General features: G+C 38.6%; 1 protein-coding gene across 1 annotated transcript; it reads right to left on the bottom strand.

The window, feature by feature from the left end:
• Positions 1-746: 746 nt before the first annotated feature.
• Positions 747-5523, bottom strand: mmp13b (matrix metallopeptidase 13b). The gene is made up of 11 exons (XM_086164401.1): positions 5421-5523; positions 5194-5304; positions 4912-5039; positions 4675-4823; positions 4452-4577; positions 4082-4237; positions 2957-3077; positions 2679-2812; positions 2035-2194; positions 1432-1535; positions 747-1339 (listed from the first exon to the last, which is right to left on the bottom strand). Exons 1-11 carry the CDS (start codon positions 5508-5510, stop codon positions 1239-1241), a joined length of 1380 nt encoding a protein of 459 aa, XP_086020527.1. The 5' UTR covers positions 5511-5523; the 3' UTR covers positions 747-1238.
• Positions 5524-23329: the final 17806 nt, after the last annotated feature.

Here is a 23329-nt window from a genome sequence, read left to right as displayed (position 1 = left end):
AATGTTGAATCATTCATGACACAAGTGACGGTGATCTCCTGTTCGTGGATGAAAAACAGATGCGGTCTTTGCCTGCCTGTAAAGTGCGCTTTAGAATCACATAGACGACTTTGAACGATATTCATACAGGGATTTTTCTGGAAGCTGTGATGCAGCGTATGCTGCAAAAAAAAAGTTCCCAGAAATAAGCAAATGAGGCAGCTTCCCTGCACTGTAATTACATCCACATGATTGGGCCTGTGGATTACGCCACTGGACCAGAGTTAACTCCAGTTTCATAAACTTACACTCAGTTGCCTTTCAAATTGAGCTGCAAACAGTCCACAGATTCAGATTTTATATGTATATAGGGAATGAGAGATTAATGTAGTTGGTTCTTTATTAATACGATTCGAGCTCTGGCTGTGGCCTCCATGACCTTTGTTTAATATGGTCTTCAATAACTGTTATCTTTGTGTTCAGCTGAAAAACTTCTCTATTTTCAGAAAACAGAAATTAGCGAGATATTTCATGGTGCAGAGATTCTTATCTTTCCTGTTAACAGTCTTTAAAATATGTTTCTTTAAAAAAGATAGGCCAACATGAGCTTGGTAAGTCTGAGCCAACTGCTTTCCGAAGGATCTTGTTTCAATCAGAATTTTGGAAGGAGCGCTCTCTAGCGGAGAGATTTGGAAACATGATCGTGTGTCTTATGGTTCTCATTATCAAAGAACTGATCCGGTTGACAGAAAGTGAATTTTGTGTTTTTTTGTATTTCAGAACTGCACATAAAAACATGCGAAACTTCATTTACCGCATCATCTTAAGGTTACAGCTGTTACACTTATGTGGTGATACAAAGGCTACTTTATGTTTTGTATATGAAAGTAAATATTAGACTACCTTTAAAGTTATCTTGGCTTCTATTGTAACTCAAAAAACTTACAGAAACATTTTTTTTTCTTTTTTTTTCTTTTTTTAAAGTTTATTGAAATACACATAGCATTGTCACTGTGTCACATTGAGCTGACTGATCAGCCAAGTCACCTCCTGTTGACTACAAACAAAGTCCTCACTGTCGGCTGTGAAACATTTAATACAAATATAAAATTGTAAAATAAATAGAGCTGTACAATTAAATGGAAATGATGTGTCACTAAAATCATATGACCAACATTTGTTTGACTTCATCCTTCTTATATCTATACTTGTGTGATGTGTTTGTATATGAAACCCGCTGAGGTTTATTCCTTGTGATGTCAGCAGTTGAAGATAGAATTTGTCCTCATGATCCTTATCACCTTCCTGGAGTTGTAACTGTACTCGTACTGTGTCTGTTCATGGAAGAAATACAAGTACCCTGGAAATAGACAGAGACAAATTTTTGTTATGATATTCATTGCGCTGTTGGAAAAATGATTTTAAGTGGCAATAGACAATCTTTCACGGTACCGTAATGATAACCAACAGCATCAAACTCGTCATCCATCCCGGGAAAATCGTTTTCAATGGACCTTGGGTAGCCGGTATCCATGGTGGCGGTGGCTTCATCATAGCTGTGTGTGCCAAATAAAATCATAACATTACAAAACATTTGATAACGCATGTTGAGAGTGACCTTGTAGGGGGGAAGGGGAATAACAATTGGAAGCAAACATTTATCTTCTTGCATTTATTTCTTCTTATTCAACCAGCTCTTTACAGAACGAGTCCCTCCTGAAATTATCTCAAATAAGGAGGACAATATTTCTTGAAAAAAACATAGTTGCTGATTTCTTCAATTATTTTTAGCACTTTAAACAACATGCAAACTCCTTTGAGTTATGTTGTATTGCTGAGAGAAGATTTATATGCATTTCATACAATGCTAATAACAATAATGTTAGTTAATAGTATAGTCATCATTAGTATGTCTATATAGCCTTTTCCATTAATGTGCTGTAAAAGTGAGAAGGGTTAACAGTAGGACACCAGTGAGTAAAGACAACTGATTTATTCTGCCTATCCCGAAGTGAGGGAATCGGAGGGGTTAGTAGCAGCGGAGGAATCGCATACCTCCAGTAGTCCTCCTCAGCAAAGAGGAGTGTTTTGCCCGTGTCTGCGATGTGCACAGCTGCGTCTATCTTTCTGACAGACTTTGGAAGTCCAAGTTTGTGTATGTACTTTGGATAACCATCAACAAGAGTGTAGCCGTTCAAAGCCCACATTCGGATGCCTGTGAAAACCCAGAACGTCATTACAATTGTTACATTGTATTTAACATATGGAAAATGATAAAATAGGGATGCCCTTATTTGATTGTGAACTGCAAATGACATATTTTAAATGTTTTTGTTTTCTGATCAAACCGCAAATACAGATGATTTTCCTCATGCCGTTGCCTTGTTACCTAACGTAACTAAAGCGCACCTGAGAAGGTATCATCTGAGAGGTCTTTACATCTAATTTTGGTCATTATAATTTTCTAATTATTTGAAAATATGCAATTTTTGAGATATGAGCTTTTAACAAAAAAAGCATCAGCATCAGCTATTAGCAAATCTGTTATGCAGATATTATGCAGACATGACTGACTTTCACATCTAGTCTCTTCTTTGGTCTTCCTCCTGCCTTGGCAGTTCCAACCTAAGCATTCTTCTACCCATGTAGTAACATCCAGAGGATCCCTATATATATATAATTATAAGAATAATACCCACCACTGAATATAATAACCAGATCCTTTTCTGGATTCTCGTATGCAGCATCCACCTTGTTGGGTAAGGATGGCCATGTGGATTTGATCATAGTTAGCTGAGGCTCAGGCATCTGGGGATGGAAACGCCAGTAGAACCTGCAACAAGTATAAATATATATCCATGTGCGATTGCAATAACAGTGTCTGCATATTGCTGCATTTGTATATGCCATATGTCACGGGATCACCCATGAAGCTCCAGAATTCAGGGATTAAGGAATGTGTTGTGTCAAACTGTACCTATCTTTGAAGATGATGGTTTCCCCTCTGAGTTCCGTAACAGCATCGAAAGTCAACATGGGGTCACATTTTTCCGGAGCGTCAGGCTTCGGCTTCACCTTTTTGTGATCCGGGTTCGGGCCTGTAAAGTAACATGAGTCTTATTGTATAGCCGACAGAAAGAAAAATATCCATGAAAAGACGATTTAACAAAGAAAACAACCTGAGATTTGTTCATTGTTATTCAAAAGGTAAACTGTAAGCCAGGCTGGGATCAGGATTATGGATTGAGTAATACATTTCAGAAATTCTGACATGTGGTAATGCGAGCTGATTTAACATTACCTCGCTTGACAATTCCTGTCCACTATGCAAACAGTGCCAGCAAAATGGCGTGATCATTCACCATGTAGCGCAACATGGCCAAGTTTTTCATGCAAAATGTCACTGTGAGGTAAACAAGGTAATAAGTAGCATCAACTGAACCCCTGCTTAATAAATGGGAATGTCAAATCTTTGACATTCTGGCATCTATAATACTGAGTACCTGGCACACTTATTATTGTACCAGGTATCTGTGTAATCCCTCATTACACAAGGCTAAATCCTGTATTTACCCTTTAGTGATGTGTCAGGATGCCGGAGGGAGGCTTATAATGAAAGATTTGACGTACGGAGGCGTCATACAGTTCGACCTAAAAACCCCCGTTTGTCATGGGATGTTGTTTTCTTATTACTATCCACATCACATATGAAAGATACAACAAACATGAGACTATGAATTTAAAGTACATTCTTATTCAGATATATGTGTTACAAAAGATTGCATGGAAATTCAAAAAAAGAACAATTAAAATCCGAAGACGATGTGATCTGAGGATCTGTTCAGCGCTCAGTGTTGTTTATCAAACTTCCTTTTCCAGCTAACAAGTGAGCCCCGAAAGCACCAAGGTCAAAGATAACTTATTTCTCAATAGATAACTCAAATGTGAGAGCTGCATATCATCATGCATGCCAAACACTAATAACTGAAGGAAATGTGATGTGACTGAGATTTGACCAATTAACATTAATGTGAAATATATTGGGCTGGTTTGTTGGACTCTAACATTATGTCAAAAAATAAAACCGCAAGGTAGACGTCACCATAGAGATCTTGAATGCCTTCAATGTCATCTTCGGATAGCAGGTAGCCTTTGGTGTACGAGTAGATGGGGTACATCAGGGCGCCTGGGTCTGAGGAGTGGGACATCCCGAGGGCATGGCCCAACTCATGGGCTGCCACTATAAACAGGTTGTACGCTGCAAGGGGAAAAAGAAAAATGCTCATCTTAATATCGTAACTTTTGCATGTATTGATCATCAGTCAATAAACATGGATGTAAAACAAAAGGAGCTTTTAATAAAATTCAAATCTAGCGGTTTGCTACTTAGCATTAGCCGTTAAATGTCATCATTTGAAAATAAAAATGGCTCATAATAACTTGAATGACTGTGACAGAGAGACAAAGCCTACCCGACGAATCTTTGCTCCAGTGCTCGTCATCGTCAAAGTGGGTGTCGCCACCGATACCTTGACCAGGAGGGTAGGCGTGAGCCAGGAGTCCGTTTGGTCCGTCAAAAGGGTTATGATCTCCGTGCTCTGCAGAGCAGAAAAAGCATTTTGAAACAACTTATGCACTTCTAAAATGTCAAGTATATCTACTAATCTGTAAAGTTTTGTTTGACAATTTATTTACCTTTGGTTCCAAAACTGATCATAATGTCAGCGATTCCCTTTGATAGCTTCTTAAAGGTCAGCGGTGTCACAGCGGCCCAAACGTTCAGTGCATTACGGACAGCTCTGTCCACATCCTGACGCTTCAGGTCCGGTGTGTAATTCACTATCCTGAAATGTTTGAAATGATGAAGGACCTTAAAAATTCATCTTTCAAATATTATCATTCCTGACCGACAGGCATCAGCTCAACACCCACCTGAAAGTGACATTGTTATTTTGCCATTTGGGGTCTCGAGGAAAATGGTTATATTCCCCGACATCTTGAACGCCGCATCTCGGCTGTTTCATCAAATCCAAAGTCTCTTCATTGAGACTCCCCGTCACCTGCAGAACAGAAAAATGATAGGAGACTGGTGAATTGAAGAAAGAAAGTCAGGACTGCTTATTTACCCATTTTTTGAAAGACTTGATTTAAGTGGAAGTACTATAACTGAAATCTGATCTTTTTGAGGTATTACTGATATTTCAGGCATCTCACCTTGAGTTTGAAGAATCTCTGCATTTTCTCGACCTTGGCTTGAAAGACGTCGGACGTCCTCCGCGTACTTTGGAGCCCGACTGGGAGGCCATAGAACCGACGGAGATATTTCTGCATATCAGACAAGAAAAAAAGTCAAGTGGAATTTCATGGTATCACTTGAAAAAAAAAAAAATCAAATCTGGAAATCCTTGATGAAATATTACAGAAATGAGAAAAGATCTTACTTCTGCGAAATGTCTGCTGCTTGTGTCCTCGTCCGGCAGAGGTAGAGCGAAGGAGTGAGCGACCAGAGCCAGCAGCAGTAAAGCTGTCATTGTTATCTTTGCCTTGTCCAAACTAGTCATTGGGGTCAAGATATTCTGACGAGTATTTATAGTGTCCTGGCTCTTCCTTTTCGAAGAGGTGATTCATGCAGGAGCACTTAACCACTTCCTCCTTAGTCTGCAGGGAATTTGCTTGTAGTTGTAAATCCATGTTTGTGGTTAGACTGTATGCTTTAGAACCCAAAACATTGGACGATAAAATGCTGCGATAACTGAAAACCTGAGTCAGATCAGCATGACCCAAGGAAGTTGCTCATAAATTTATTAAAAATGTCTGTTAGGCATAAACATGGTACCATTTGGTAACCAGATGGTTAAACGTCTGTTGGGGAGAATTACCAAACGTCAGATACCAACTAACTTTTTTTTCCCGCTGATCAAATAATGGAAATATTAGGCATTTGTAAAAAATAGATTTTGTGGAATTTTTCAGGCTACTGCCTGTCCCATGACTCTGAGTCCCTGTCTGCAGAAAACATGCACATATGCATCCACACACACACACACACACACACACACACACACACACACACACACACACACACACACACACACACACACACACACACACACACGCACGCACAGAATGAAGTCAAGAAAAAAATAGAGTCAGAAAACAAAAAAAAGGAAATGTGATTCTAATGACAAATATATGCCTCAGAATATTGGATTTATTCTCAGCCCACCAATATTCATCATTCTGCCATGGTTGTCATTATGTCTTTGCATTTACCGCTTATTACACCAATTGATATGATAAGATCAATAATTATTTTGTTCAGAGGTGGCAAGGTGGTCCCCAAATTCCAAAGATATGTGAATGAGAGAGTGATCTGTTGTGGCCCTGTCTGACTGCTGAAAAGTCCAGTGTGAAACAACCCTAAGTGCAGGACATGTGGAATGGGTGATAGATGGAAAAAAAAATAAAAATTTGAACGTAAATGATGTGATCTGTGCTACTGTTTTTCTCCAACTTCTATGTCTGTGCAGCAGCTGATGTATATAATTACAATGCAATGGCAGTGGAATTCCTGAACCTGCACGCTGTGGAAAAGGTAACAGTAAAAGACCGAAAGGTATGCACATTTTAAAGTGGGTCATATGTTGCTTAAGTACATTGGATGTTGTAAGTTGTGGATTCCCTTTTTTTTATCTAATCTAATTTCCTTCATATCAGAAATAAAGAACTCTCCTTCCCCTGTTTCCAGGTGGAGCTGGTGAAGAATCAATTGTGAAAAGACGCAAACTGATTTGCAACATGTCTCCAGAACATAAATTGTTGGAGTAAAAATATCCTTTTTTCCTTGTTTTTGTATGAATTAGTAATTATCCACAATATACCTTAAATTCTGTTAATACATATAACAAAAACCAGCTTAAAAGTTCTTGTTTCTTTTTCAGCACTTCTTGATGTCTTTGCACATGTGGTTGACTTGGAGCCTTTGACTCATACCATACTGGGAAGTCTGGAGTCAGGGGGAATTTTTCATGGGAATTTAAACCCAAGACTAACAAATACATGTTATGAATAAGGAAAAGAGGCTACGTTGTTAGATTCACCTAATCTTAAAAATGACAGATCTCAAATATCGCTTTATATACATCTATATATATACATGCACACACTAATATATATACATATAAAGAATATAGCCTTAGGGTGGCATGGGCCAGTGTCTCCCGAAGCTCGGAAAAAATGCAGAATGTTGCGTCAGGAAGGGCATCTGGTGTAAAACTTTTGCCAAAACCAAATATGCGAATCAAACCTAACAATCTCATACTTTGCCAAAATCCAATATGCAAATCAAACCTAACAATTTCATACTGGATCAGTCGAGGCCCGGGTTAACATTAACCGCCAATGGTGCAGATAACCTACAGGGTACCAGTGGAAATTGGGCCACTGTAGGTGGAAGAAGGTGAGGAGGAAGGCGTGTTCGGAAGCAGAGAGAGAAGAGGAAAGGTAAGAGTCCGGGACTGAGAGTAGGGACTTTGAATATCGGGACTATGATCGGAAAGGGTACATGATGCGGAGAAAGAAGGTGGATATACTGTGTGTCCAGGAGACCAGGTGGAAAGGTGGTAAGGCTAGAAGCTTAGGAGCAGGTTTTAAGTTGTACTATCATGGTACTGTCAGAAAGAGAAATGGAGACTCTTACCTCTCTCTCTATACATATATATATAATTTATTTATCTTAAATCCCAAGAGCATTTAATATCTTTGGAAGTTGCGGGAGGTAATAGAGAAATTTATTTTGATACATACACCTCAAAGCAGCCAATATTTTTTAGAAGTACTTCAGAAGGGGATGGAAGTGCAGCTACAACTTTATGATTTCTGTTGATAAAACCGCAGATACTCACACTTAAGATAATTGCCCTCCCTGTGCAACAGCTAATGTGTCTATGTAGAAGCCCCTGCAACGGTAGTGGAGTTCCATAATATTCATATTGAGAATGAGGCATGTGATTGACCAAAAGAGATGTCACTTTCCAAAACAGTTTGCATGTTTTCTGAATCAAAGAAGATGCATATTTTTTTTCTGTTTCCTTTAGTAGTTGTAACAAATATTTCCCCTCTCTTTTTTGCCTTTTTCCTCAACTTTTATAAACTAGAAATATCAATGAAATGGTATTGAGCTTAAATTCTGTCCTAAATATAGTGATGCTCCAGGCGAGGGAAAGTATACAAGCTGAAGAAGAAAAAAGACAGATTCACAGGTTATAACTGAGGAGAATATAAACTAAATTGCGAGACATCGCTGATTATAAAAAAAAAAAGGGCTTTTATGTAAAATAATGTGAGGTTAATATACTCTGGGTCCCAAAGCAATTTTGAGAAATAGATTTTGCAGCACTGCATGTAGTGTTTGTGCTGCATTGATAGTGGTAAACTTAGAGCCTCTGACTCATGCACTGCAAGGGCAGTCAGAAGTCGGGGGAATTCTTGATGGGATTTTAAAACTGGAACAGACAAATACATGTCACAAAATAGCCAAACGCCGTGCTGTCAGCAAAATCCAATACTAACCATCTTTTTACCGAAAATATATTTATCATTTTGAATTGTTTGCATGATGGGCTGAATGAACATGAATATTTTTTGAAGGATTGCCATGTCGCCGTAGCACAATGATACTCATGTATCCATTAGTTTAGCTTTGACCGAGTCAGCATTGATGTTCCAGGTCGTAATCAAAGTGCCTTTGAATTTTATGAACTTTATGTACTAGGATAGCATGGCACCTTGATAACTGTAATTTCAGATGCAGCTGTGCCAAGCTCTTTGCAGAAATAGTCTTATCAAGTCACTAAATCCTCCTCCCTGTCAATGTCCCCCCCACTGTGCTGGAATATTTTGGCAGTGAACATACAGCCGGAGCGCTGCATGGAGGGTCTGGGGAATGATGAAATCCACCACTTCCCTGCTGTGTCAAAGAAAAGCTGATGCAAGTCATGTTCCAGTAAACATCGTTTGTGGGGGTAAATGTGGCCTTCATCCTTCATTACTAGTTATTCTCCACAGTTTATACAATACTGATGTTTTTTTAAACTTATTGAGCCACATTAAATTTGTTGTGTTTATCTATTCAAAGCTTTAATGCCAGATAGTTCATACGGATGATGAAATTTTTCCAATCTGGGACAATGTTTGACACATTCTATTGTAAATGAAAAATGTCAAAAATTGACTCATTTATCGGAGTGTACATTTATTGCCTTGTTCCAATGATCTTTGGATGTAACAACGGCAAAGTCATCCTAAAAGGTGCGTATGTACCTTTTAACATTTTAAATAGTCCTTAATTGTTTTCTTTTTTATGTACCTCTTGCATTTATACTAATATATTGGCTTTCCCCTCAAGACCTTCAAGAATTTTTATTGTAATATCAACTTCGGATGAGAAAAATAGAAGTTAATATGCGATCGCACCGAAGGATAATTTCTTACAATATTTATGCTTGTTATTGGGGGATTCTTGTGTTTTGGATGCCGGAATACAGGAGTGAAAGGCATAAGCAAGACGGAATTTCATTGTTTAATTGTGCGAGATAATTGAAAAGACTATCGTTAGAAATAATGTTTCCTTAATGCCCTCTGTCAGTTAGTTTACTGGCACCGATTTACAGTTATGATCAAAATTAAAATGTTTCAAGCCACTACTTCCTTTACCACCTGAATGTAAAGTTGGGGAAAAACAACCTGACAGCAATAAAGAGCAGCAAGTGGTCAATGCCAGTAAATAAGGGGTCGGATAAAAGTAGTTACATTAAGAATATTTGTGCTCAAATTTTGGACACAATTGAAAGTTTGCCATAGTTCAACCCACATTGGCTGCTGTATGAACAGATCACCCCTGCTCAGCAAAATAAAAGATCTTAAAATAGACAGGCCAGTACAAATTCCACTGGAGGGCAGCAGATACAAGGGGAGTGAGCCGCAGGAGCCGCGCCAACTGGTTTGAGTATAAGGAGTAGGAGTTAGTATATTTAAAACGCGCTTGCTCAAATTTTGAATTATCCAAAAAAAAAAAAAAACCTCCAAAAAATTTTTTTGTGGACTGGAGGGCACATTTTGTTGAATTTTGCTCGGGGCCAGGGTCATACTATGAAATCAAATACATGCATCCTTTCAGGCCTCATGTTGTGATATCTAGAAAAATAAATAAAATTGCCCTCAGGTCTTAATGCTGCAAGTACTGAAATCTTTCTCAGAATGTAAATAATCATCATTATCATCCTCCCATTTGATCATTCTTTTAACAGCAATATGACAGAAAGACACCTCACACAGATCAGGGAATCTGGAGGGCCCACTTGGAGCGATTTCTGGGAGAAGAGTTTGTCTGACAATGAGGAAAAGCATTAAGGTTGGTGCAATGCATTATGGGCAAGAGCCAGCAGGCAGAGATTTGAGCTTGCCTGCACTTGGCAGCATAAATTGGCTCTCGAAACTTGGAATACCATGGGAGGGCGAGTAAGGGCATAAGGCTAGTGGTTGATAAATATAGCCTCGATGTATAGCTATGACTCGGGTACCGAGCTCCTGGTGATATTCTGGTTTGCCACTGTTGTGAGGTTATCCCTGCTGGGTGAGTGCAGGAGAGGTAACGTGAAAATTTTTTACGTGCCGGTTCCAAATAGGTGATCACCTGGTGGTGGATTTTTTGGTAAACACCACGTCTAAGCAAAAGGGTGTTTGCAAGTGCAACTCATCATCCCTCATGGAGGGAACATTTATGGGACCTCCAAACTGAAATTGGCATGTTACCTTTGCTGCTCAAAATGCTTTTTGATGTTATCTAGGAGGGACAGCACGCAATGGGTGTCGCGACCTTCATGGCAAGCTCTTTAAACCCAATTGAGGGGAGGAGTGTGTCCCGCAAGGGGAACTTCAGGATCGGCTTTCTGCTTTTTGCAGATAATGTGGATTCCGTTGACCTTTTCATGACATGAAATGTTGTGAACCTGCTCAGGGCCTGCAGAGCAGCCATGATGTAAGTCAGCACCTCCTCGTCGGAGGTTATGGTCCCCTGCCAAAAAACAGTGGAAGGCCAACCTCTGAGTGGACACCCCAAGTCAAAGTGTTCAACAACCTTGGGGCATAATTCGTTTCTTTCGTGAGGCTGGCCGTGTTTTTGTGAAGAGGAGGCTGAACAGGAAAATCACAGGAAAATCACAGCTCTGATTATGCCTCACTGCTGACTCTTCAAATCTCATTAAAGGTCACAATTTCGGAGAGTTACCAAAACAATGAGGTCACAAATCTCCTTCAAAGTGACCAGCTTTAGCCTCGGGGAAAAGGTAACATTCGGTTGCAACTTTGAGTAAAGCCTCTTGTCTTTTGCGTCCAAAGAGTTGGGCAGTTTTGACAGCTGGTAGTGGTACCTCAAGGACACCTCCCATTAGAAGTGTTCCTTGTGTACCCAACTGCCAGGAGCTCTTGGGTTGACACAGAATGCGAGCAAGGGAGTTATCATCCCATCTGCCCTGGAAATACACTAATGCCTGAGAAAATGCTAGAGTGCATCAGGGGTAACAGATGCACCCAGACTGATCCATTCAGCCCTTTTTATATTAATAATTATCTATCAGAAACAGAAGACTGGTGGTTTGCCAAAGGATATATCAACATTGTGTCTGAAAAAGATAAGATTCTGAACAATGCTGCTCAATTTTTTTTTGTATCAAATGGGTATTTAAAAAAAGTGAATATGCTCGGATTGGAGCTGACCAAAGACAAGATTTATGGATGTAGTGGAAGGACATGAAGTTAGTTGGTGTGTAAGAACAGGATACAGAGAATAGGGTTGGACGGAGGAGGTTGATTTGCTGTGGTGACTACTGAAGGAAAAACCCAAAGGGAAAAGAAGAGGATATTCAAAAACAGTTACAGGCAAGGTATACTTTGAGATTATTATCTGAAACAGATTCAACATAGCGGATGATGTTCTCAGCATAGAGCTAAATTGAATTTTGTGTAATTATTGTGCACATATTTATAGATACTTTTGGGAATTTTTTTTAGTCTACTAATCCTTCCTAAGCTTGTGGATTCAAATGTCATTGAACCGATATTTGTGTAGCGACTTTTACGTGTCAAGTCACTGAGGCTGTTATGGGTCTTGTAAATTGAATGATGCACGACCAAAAGAGTCGCTGAGACTGAAAATGTCAATTTTGTAGATTCATTGCCAAAAAAAAAAAGAAACTCCAGATGACTTGGAGAATTTATCATTGTAAATAACTGCAAGTCAACAAAAAAGTGCATTGACCTTCTCTCACCTCTCTTCCCTGCAAGATAGCAGATGAATCAGGTGTATATAATCAAGTAGAGCAGAGTGTGTCATTGCTACCTATCAGTTACCTATCAATCCATAGAGTAACAAAGACATCAATAATGTAAATAAGAATACAATAATCATATCAGTTCATTTCCCATAATTCTGTTAATGGCTCTTACATGCAAGCCCCTAATTATTAAGTCATTACATAATTACACGAAAAGACATGAAAAGACTCAAGTGACTCAAGAGGTTTCATTATTATTATGCGAACATAATGAAATTTTGTAAGGACTCTCGGCTAGACACGAAAAATTTTAAAGTATTTACACAGCAGAATAAAAACGGATAACAGTAGGTGGTAGCAGCAATAAACAAAAAAAAAATGTGCTGAAGTGCACACTTAGTGCAATCCAGTGTGGAAGGTGGGAGGGTGGGCTGATTGTCTTTGGGTGAGTTTGCATGTGAGGGTGGTTGTCAGAGAGCAGGAAAAAAGAGAGAGAAAAGGGGGAGTGAGTGTTGCGTATAAAGCGCAGCCTTAAGACATGTAGGGGGTTGCGATTGTCTTTGGGGAAGTTGGAATTCAGAGCGGTTGTTAGCAGGGGGTCATTGTTTTTTGTGTGTGATTGGGTAATTTGCGGGGGGTGCGTGTGTGAGTGTTCTGTTGGGGGATGGGATGCGGTTGCTTGCAGGGGGTTTGAATGTTTTTACAGTTCTGGGGAAGAAGAGGCACTCTCTCACCCTGAACATGCTTGTCTTGATGGACGTGGTACAAACAAAATGCTGCTCGGGTGGTTGGGGTCCATTCCCGATGTGTCTGGCCTTCCTTTGCATCTGGGCATCGTAGATGGAGACCCTTGTCTGGAAGAAGGCATCCCACAATGCTGTTCTCACCACCCGGGCCAGTTCCTTTCTATTGCTTTCTGTTCCTAACAGCAGAACACCATACCGCACTGTCAGTGACGTGCAGTCAGTAGAGGCAGGGGACTCACCTTTAATCATGGAAAGAAAAAAAATACAAAATGAATAAATAAATAAATGGTTATGTATATTCAGTGATTTGTTCTGTTAAGTTATTTTCCACTTATCTTCACCATTTTTAGTTATTTTTTCAAAATCACTGAAAAAACAATACACATTTACCGTTCAAATATGAAGAAGAGTTGTGTGGTGGTGCGGCAACCAGTTGAGCCCACTATGGATTGCGCAATGATTCTGCTAACTGTGCTATTCACTGAGACCTTATTGCTGTCTCTGTGGATGTCACTATTAAAAAAACACTTAATATATGAACTAAATTTCCATAGTTTAGCTGATGTGTTGAATGTTTTTCGTCAAAAACTGTAACGTGTTTCTCGTAATCATAAAACAACTGCAAGGAGACATTAAGTGAGGCACGCAGTGACGGTGCCTCATGGTAGGGGGCACCGCTGAGCCCAGGGATTCTTCTTACTACTCGGCTACAGAATAATAGAATTATCAATAGCAAGCTACAGTAAACAGTTAGCAGGTCAAGTGCAGCTATCCAACTATTTTTTTGCTGATCTCATCAGGCTGTATAGCTCACAAACGGTGAGAGATGAATGCAAAGGACTGTCTCAGAAAATTAGAGTATTGTGATATTTATCTTTTGTAATGCAATACGTTATTGATTCATTAAAAATCAAGTGAAATAATGCAAGCCTTTTATTATTTCAATATTGCTGATTATGGCTTACATCTTAAGAAAACTCAAAAATCCTATCTCAAAATATCAAAATATCACGAAAAAGTAATTTTTGTTTTTTTAATTGCATTACAGAAGATAAAGGACTTTATCAAAATATCCTAATTTTCTGAGACAGTCCTGTGAATCTCCTGGGCAGTTTCTCAGCTTTTTGGCCCAGAAGGATCTCATACAAACTGTTTCTGAGGTGACAAAGTTGCTCCAGCTGGTGGTCACTGTTCCAGCTACAACAGCATCGGTGGAGCGGTCATTCTCAAAACTCAGAACATACAGTCGGAACAGGACCGATCAAGGACGAATGTCTTCACTGGCAATGATTTCCATTGAGACAGAGTGACTTTTAAACTGAAGAAAGAAACGGAAGACTTCTACAAGCAAGTTATTGATGCTTCAGAAGGAGTGGCGCATGGACTTAATTTATAAGTAAAGGTAAGAGATGATGATGTTTTTTTTTATATGTGCTTTTTTCTGTGCTACAGTTTGTATATGTTAAGAATTCTGATATGATATTTTAAACAAAACACGTCAACTGCTGCCAATAAAATGGTGAATAAGCTTCTCTGTAGGGTTCATTTGTAAATCTGACTGTGATGACATCCGTGCCTCACCAGCCATGAACCTCACCGCAAGTCACTGCACACAGAAGAGAGGTCAGCTCTTTTCAACTTCCTGAGGCCGCTGTTGGGCCTTCTTTGCTGGGTGGGGGGTGTTCACAGGCTAAGACAGGTCAGATGCTATTTTTTTTTTCATTATTCTTAACTTAATTGTGTTGCTCCAGAAAATTGTTTGTCACTGTGACTTCCTGTGTTCCTCTTCACACCATTTTCAAAATGTTTCACAAATGCATGACATTTCTGTTGATCGCCATCAAAAATTGGTACGCCGCTCCTGGGCGAAGATGAGATGCACCGCTGCTGTACCAACAGTGCAGTGATTTCATTTTGCTTTTGCATCATGCCAAGAAAGTTCATTTGATCGTGATTCTCTGAACTGGCCATTTGGTTTGAAACACATCCAAATTGTGCTTGTGAATTGTTTTGTACATTGTGATACACAGAAAGCAGTGGTGGGATTCGATTGTTCTAGCTGCAGATACTTGGACTGACATGGAAATTTGATCTTTGGCTCTTTGAAGCATCCCCAATTTGTATTTGTTCATGATCCTGAAAACGGCATTACCTTGAAAATTGCTTGAGTGCGTGAGTTGCTAAAGGCATTGACACATGATTGGGTAAATTTGTATCCTTTGGTCGGGTTCCATATATGATTTTATTTTCTGATATGGATGGTACAACTAGATTGGCCAAAGCATTGAGGCTCAGTGTTTCCTTTTTCAAATCGGAGGTCATTCCATCTAAATGTCTTGACTTCACAGTACTCCTTGATTTCAACACACTCAATTCAGCCCTTTTGCACTGCAATCTCCTCCTCCATTAAAAGCTGCTTCTTCATTTTCCTCAGACATTTCTGCTCCTGTTCCAGCTCATGTTTGTCTTTTAAGTTCATGCAATGGATCATCAATGTTGCCAAGTCAGCTTCAGCCATAAGTGCAGCTGAATGCCGGGGCTTCGTTTCATTACAACCTGGCTTTAGCAGGGGATTACTGGAAAATTTGTGGTTCAGACAAATGCTGATTCATTGGATCATCAAAAGCAACATAACCTTCCTCAGGCTGTCCCTCTGACTCATTTAACCATTGTTTAACATCCCTTTTAATAGTGTTATTGTTCTCCAAAATGCTCAGAAACTTTTTTGTTTACCTTGTTTATCCTCTAGAATTAAAGGAATCAAGCCCTTGTGATTTTACAGCAGTTTCACAGCAGAGGTTGTACTGTAATTTTTCTCTTTGATTCATTTCTGCATTTATTTGTGGCATAAACCCGTTAATTTTGTTCATTGCTCTATTGTGTTCCTTTATTTTACTCGCGAGAGCTCTTGCAGCGGGTTTCGATTACCTTTTACCATCCATTCCATAATATGAAACACCAGCATTTTCATTTGTTTTCCCCACTCAGACTCATTTTGTTCCAGATTTCCTATTCAAACTATCACAATGATATTTGTGCATTTCACAATGATAAAGGAATTCCTTCCAACAAATATCACATTTATGCATCTACTGTGCAGTGTTAATGTCAAACAGACAGAACTGACCGAATAGTCAGGAAAGTATGAGAGTGCTCAGGGAAAAGAAATCCCAACTTGGTCAACCTTTAGCATCTATAGATTCTTTCATTACACCACCACAACAATCAAGACCTGTTGAGTGATGTATCCGTGTTAGTTCACTGTACATAGTCGTAAATTTTAAAAGGGGATTGGACCTTTTGGATTTATACATAATTCAGTTTTTAGCACTCTGTTCTTTGTTAAGTATTGTGATAAAGCATTATAAATAATGCATGCGTGATTTTTTTAAATAATAATAAATAATGAATCTTATTGGAGGGCACCTTTTTGATACTCAAGAACACTATACAGTACTTATTTTTAGACATAATATTATAACTTAGGCAACAGAAATATCTGAGGAGCCTGGGACCTGGAAGTGTCAAGCGGATAAGAGGAGGAAATAGGTCTTGCAAATTGAATGACACACTGCCAAAAAAATTGCTGATAGAAGAAAGAAGAAACTCAAGATAATGTGCAGGATGTAATTAGTAAAGTATATAACTAAACAATTGCAGCCTACTCATTCCTCTCTCTCCTGCCAAACAACAGGTGAAACAGGTGTACTGTATATAATCAAGTAGAGCAGAGTGCGTCTTCACTACCGATCAATTATCTGTCAATCTATATAAAGAGTGACAAAGACAAAATTATATTAATGTAAAAAGGAATACAATAATCACCATCAGTTCAGTACTATCATGGTCCATAATTCAGTTCATGGCTCATGCAAGATAATTATTATTTTCACATCAATAGGATAATTTAAAACAGTTACAAGGTAAAAAATTATGAGGTTCATTATCTTAAACAGATTCCGCATGGTAGAGGATGTTATCACCAGATGGCTAAATGTAATTTTGTATAATTGTGCAAACATGTATTGCTACTTTTGGGTAGTTTTGGGGTCTATTAATCTATTATCTGCGCTTGTGGATTCAAAGGTCATTGGACTGATGTTTGTGTTTTTCTTATCTGTGAATGTGTTCCCCTATGTGGATCTAGGAAGTTGATAAATATCAAGAGCTTTTGTGTTTGCAAGAGTGGGCTGGTCAGTATGAACCTAAGGCCATTATATTCTGGCTTATAATGATAGTATTCATCATTTTGATAACTTTTTTAATTACCAAATATATAGATACAGTTTAAAGAGTACTGAAAATGATGTTGCATCTTTTATTTCCTGCTGCATGGTCATTATGTAGAGCAACAATAAAGTCATGGTGTATTTTTGAAATATTTTGGGGCACATTAAGACACACCATCTGTTTGCAGGGCTTCTTTGATGGAATGGTATCTACTGTACATGGTAATATTTTGCAGAAATAACGTTGTAATTTTTGTTGACTTTAAGACCTGCATAAGTGAATGTTACTGAACCAGTTTTTTATTCATTATCTATTGCCTTGCACTGTGGCCTGGAGCCTATTCCAGCTGTCATTTGGTGAAATGCGAGGTTCACTTTGGATTTGGGGTGGGTCAACAGTGGATCATTCACTCTCTCATCCACATAACACGTGGAGACAGAAAACCAAAACCTCATTCAGACGTCTGGGCAATTTAGGGCAAGGGTGGGCAAACTTTCTGGCTTAAGGGCTGCATTGACTTTTGAAATTTGACGGACAGGCCAGGTCAGCACAAGATACGTTACATATGAATACATTTTAAAAAATGCATTTGTTAACAGTACATATCAGACTCGTACGACATTTGTCTGAACGTTGTCTGACATTTGCTTTGAAAATAAATCCAGCTTGGTTTTGAAGGCTCTGACGTTTGCTTGCATTTTATGCACATTTCATTCCCTTTCGCTTCACATCCAGCTCATTCATTTGTCAGTATGTCCACAGTAAAGGGTAAATCACAAAGCTAATCTGTGTCATTCAGCTCAGGAAAATTCTAAAGTGTTCTCAAGTAGCTCAAAATAATGAAATAATCTCCTGTTTGAGCTCCTGCATTCATTGATCCAATCATTATTTCATTCACATCAAGTATGAATTCTGTACCAATCTTTGGCGGGCCGGATTAAAAAGACAAACGGACCGGATGTGGCCCGCGGGCCGTAGTTTGCCCATTCCCGATTTAGGGTCTCAAATGAACCTAGTGCATGTTTTTGGACTGTTGGAGGAAAACAAAGAAACCTGAGTAAATCCAATGCGCACTCCACTTAGAAGGACCACCTGTTGGTATCCAGCAAGGGACCTTCTTGCCGTGAGGAGGTACAAACAGCTGTGCCACCAGGCCGCCCAACCTGAATCCATTAAAAACTAAGATGAATGTGTGCTAATACAGTTGTGCACTTAATTGATAACTTTGCATCAACCAATTTCCATAGTCAATATTAATGTTCATGAGCTATATGAATTACCATAGACTGTAGACACACACGTTCCAATTCAAATGACAAAAAAGTGCAGTTTCCCTGAAAAAAACTCTAATCTTATTTTCTCTCCCTCTCCCTCTCGCACTCATTCTCTGATCATGTTTTGCACATGAACTTGTGTTGAACATGAGGTCTCACAACTCCCTGGCACTGGGTGCTGATGAGGTCATCAATACTGATTATACTCCATCTCAACCTCCAGTCATCGGCAGATGCATCAGCTTGCTCATGTGGTTGAGCATCCTGACGACTCTTTGCACTGAAAGTACCAATTTTCCATTGGCCTTAAATTGTTCATTCTAACCCTGTTTTCCTCTGCTCATAATTACTCGCCGGCCTTGTGTCTCTAAAACTCATGCTTCTAAGGCCTGTCTGCTTCACCGACCACTTCTACTGAGCCCTTGCCACAACTTACCCCGCAAATGCCCTGTGAAGTCAAACTCATGTCCCTGTCTTTTGAGCTTTTTACAATAAATCCATCTGTGTCCGCTTCTACTTCCAACTAGTACTGACCACAACATATTTGGAATGTCCGAGAATCCTGCAGAAAAAAATACAGACTGTCAAAAAAGCAGAAGTGAAGACATGGCCAGAAATACCAAATCCAGTATAGATACAGCGTAGACTCTTTTAGCAGTCAATATGAACTGTGATAAAACACTGATTAATAGGTTAAACCTGTATTTCATGATCCAGTATTATATTCAATTCATATAATATGCCACTTTCATCTACTTGAGCGTAAATTCTTAAGACATCAGTTAGAGGTGACCTAAAGTGTCTTCCGTAATATCAAAGCACCTACGTTTTTAAAACTAGAAAATGATGAGACAGAGAAATTCTTTTAATCTGAAAAAACAAAAACCCTTGTTGCCAAAATTAGATGTGATCAAAGTTGAAGTTTTCCAAAAGGCCACACACATACCAGTTTGTAAAGTACTTGATATACAAAAGTATCATTCCCTTGCATAGAGGTCACATGTGCACAGAACTGTTCGATTGCCATCATAAGTCCAACTGTAAAAGTGTTCAAAGACAACGTATGAAAGATTGTCCAGTTCTGTCCAAAAATATTTTACCATTGTCATGTTTCAGTGTTCGTTCATTCACAACATTTATTATCTATACTGCTGAGTTATATCCAAGTGTCTATCCCGGCTGTCTCTGGATGAGACAGTGCACACCCTCAACTGGTCGTCTGTCCATTACAGGGCTACATGGAGACACAAGTCACTCTCACATTCACATGTCATATAGATACACACACACACGAGGGCAATTTAGGGTCTTAAATGGACCTAAAGTATGTTTTTGGACTTTGGGAGGAAATCGGAGAATCCATAAGTGTTGAACGTAGCGCAATTGGTACCAAGTGATCACATAGTTAAAACAAACAAGAGTTTTATATTGTACCGTTTTAGTGAGGGAAAACACCTGGTTGACGGTAAAACGTCCGTTTAATGAGGAATAGCTGTTGTTTGCCACAGCCACGCCACACAAGACTGCAATACAACTGACTGTTTCGCTCAATTCCGGGTAACAAAATAAAAAAAAAACAGAATTCCTTGCATCCAGAACCACACCCACAAAATTCCCAGCAACCCGAAAATCACACAGAAACAAGCATCAACATAAACCCCAACATTCGTAACTCTCTACAATATCAAAGTTTAAAACAAAACTACTCTCTTCAGACTCAAAACTTTGTTGTAAGATATGTCTTCATAACAGGTGGTAAATTAGAAATTAATGTCACCATTAGAAATATCTACTACTCAACTTCTCAGTGTTTATTTTAAAAGAATTACTCATGATTTATTTTCCTGGTTACTAATAACAACAAAACAACAACAACAAAATATCATCTTCTAATGTACAGCAGCTCTCTCTAAGTCAACATCTTCATCAATTAAGAAATGTATTTAAAAGTTTGCTTGATTCAAATAACCTCTATATATTTGGTACATTATATTTTGCATGGGGTTGTAGTGGGTGTCACTTTCAACTCACAGCAAGTAGTTCCTTGGTTCGATTCCAAACAGGGAGTCTGGATGTGTAGTATTTTCCCCATTTCTGACTAGGTTTCCCCCAGGTTTGCCTGTTTCCTCCAACAGACCAAACATGCAGAAGGTTCATTGGAGAAATAGATGGCGAATGGATGGATGAATGAATATATCTTTCCGACTGTTCTAGGATGATGTCACGAACTTGAACTTGTTTTAACATAAAATAAATAGTCTGTTGTTCTATCTCTATCTATCTATCTATCTATCTATCTATCTATCTATCTATCTATCTATCTATCTATCTATCTATCTATCCATCTATCCATCTATCCATCTATCTATCTATCTATCTATCTATCTATCTATCTATCTATCTATCTATCTATCTATCTATCTATCTATCTATCTATCTATCTATCTATCTATCTATCTATCCATCTATCCATCTATCCATCTATCTATCTATCTATCTATCTATCTATCTATCTATCTATCTATCTATCTATCTATCTATCTATCTATCTATCTATCTATCTATCTATCTATCTATCTATCTATCTATCTATCTATCCATCCATCCATCTATCCATCTATCTATCTATCTATCTATCTATCTATCTATCTATCTATCTATCTATCTATCTATCTATCTGTTGCTCTCTTGCTCTATGTTGTACTTTCCTTTTTAATATTCTCTGTCTCTTTGAATTGTACTCTGAATTGCGATGCATTTTTATTGTTGTTTACGATCTAATTTGGAAACAAAACTGAGTAACATAAGAGGTTATTCCTAACAGTACAATACTGTAAATGCTGTGCAAAATTATATATTATTGTTAAAGCTTTACCTGAAAGACTCATTTTGGTATAATCACCATGAATCAGGGCTACATAAAACTATCTATTTTATTCTAATTTCATGGTAAGATTTCTCCATTGCAGGGTTTTGGTTCAACTTGGCACAGTGTTGTTAGTTTCTCGTACCCAAACACTTTGGTACCAGATTGGCACGGCTTTTGTATTTTCTCAGCAGTGAATTAGAACCAAGCTCAGCTGATCATCCAGATGCTGAGTCAGATTTCTACTAAAAACAGCTGCAGCTAACATTATTTTGGTTTTAATTTGACTAAAGGCCTTTAGTTAGAATTACAGGAATTTGTCACTGTTTAGATAATGTTTTTGAATTTTTATTTGATTGACTCTTTGTTATTTCTTGTTTATTCAGATTCAAATCTTATGCACATATGTTGACGTTTGTACATTCACTCTCTCTCTCGCTACATATTTACTTTCATCCAAAACCGACAATTGATTATATGATAGTGAATCTTGCATGTCTCGCAGTGATCATTAAGATATTAACATTGTGATTATTCAAATGTAATGACATTAAATTTATGTTACTTTAAACATATTTTAGCCAAACTAGGGGCGTCATCCCGATGTAAATTCTATTCTATTCTATTCTATTCTATTCTATTCTATTCTATTCTATTCTATTCTATGTGCAGAGTTGTTGTTGGCTGAAAAGAGGCAGCTATAGCAAAGCAAAATAAAGGGCATTTGGGGATTGCCACTTCCTCTCGCATCATAGGAGCAGCAAAGTGTATGTTTTGGGAAAAGCAGTGATGTTTCCTCTTGGTTTAATTTCCACTGCGGTCAGAGTGGTCTCTCCCAGGTTGTAACCTTACAAGTCCCAAACTACCCTTTTACTCATCAGGGTGGCTTAAAATGACTTCATTAACTTGTGTGTAGCATAAAACCAGAATGATAGAAACCCTTTGAAACTACGGAGTGTAAAATTGAAGTCAGCTTAAGTTGCCCCGCAGAGGAATGCTTTTGGTCCCATAAACCTCGGCAGTGACCTATCAAACGTAATTGTGGCCTGAAGTTACCACGGCACCACCCTTGCCAGTCTCGGCATTCTGGCTGGCAGCCATTTTCTTTTTGGAAGGCTCGAAACCCACCCCTACAATTTCAGCTCCCTCTCTGCAAACTCTCTCATTGAAAGGTCTTACATGCATTTTTCTAAAACAGGAAAAGGCCAGGCTTTGATTGAGTTATTTCTGGAGGTCTGCAGAATGCGTGGGATTGAACAGCACCACCCACCTTATTGTGTTGCATCAGCCTGGTGGGACTAAATTAAATTCCCCTTTAAGGTGCTGTTGAGGAATCAGTGAGTCAAAGACATGCTTGCTTAAGATTGTTACGATATCAACATTTGTGCGCTACCTTTTTTTCGGTAATTACCAAAATCTGTGAAGTGGATCTTTCTCGTCCCCCGATGCCGTTATCTGAGTCAGCAGACTGAAGTCTGAAATCTTCCAGTGAAAACTCTATTTGCGTCACATTATAATTATCAAAAGTCATACTTTTGTGCAGAAATCTAAATAAAGTACTACAATTTGGGACATTTACTGAAAAAGTGCATCCATTTAAGTCATCATTGGAAAAAGCCATCATGTGACAAAATGTTTAAATGTCATGTCTCTTTTTTTTTTGTTTTTTCTTTTTTTTTTTTTTTGCTGTCCCTTTGCTGGCTTTCAAACCCCTCCCTTCCAGAGTTGTGTCTGAGGCTTCTTTTGGATTTGCATGGGGCATGAGTCACAATAAGCATTTAAAAGGCTCATTAACCAGAGCTTCTATCTTCCCGTGTTCAAACCAGACCACGACAATTCGTACATTGTTAAGTCCGTGAAATGCACGTCATGCTGCTCTCTTGCTGTCTTTCGATATTGCTT

The sequence above is a fragment of the Fistularia commersonii genome, chromosome 18, assembly GCF_037954325.1.
Source record: "Fistularia commersonii isolate RoL2024-O1a breed Wild chromosome 18, RoL_Fcom_v1.0, whole genome shotgun sequence".
NCBI lineage: Eukaryota > Metazoa > Chordata > Actinopteri > Syngnathiformes > Fistulariidae > Fistularia > Fistularia commersonii.
Note: the sequence above shows the minus strand (reverse complement) of the source record. Positions and strands in the feature narration are given on the sequence as shown.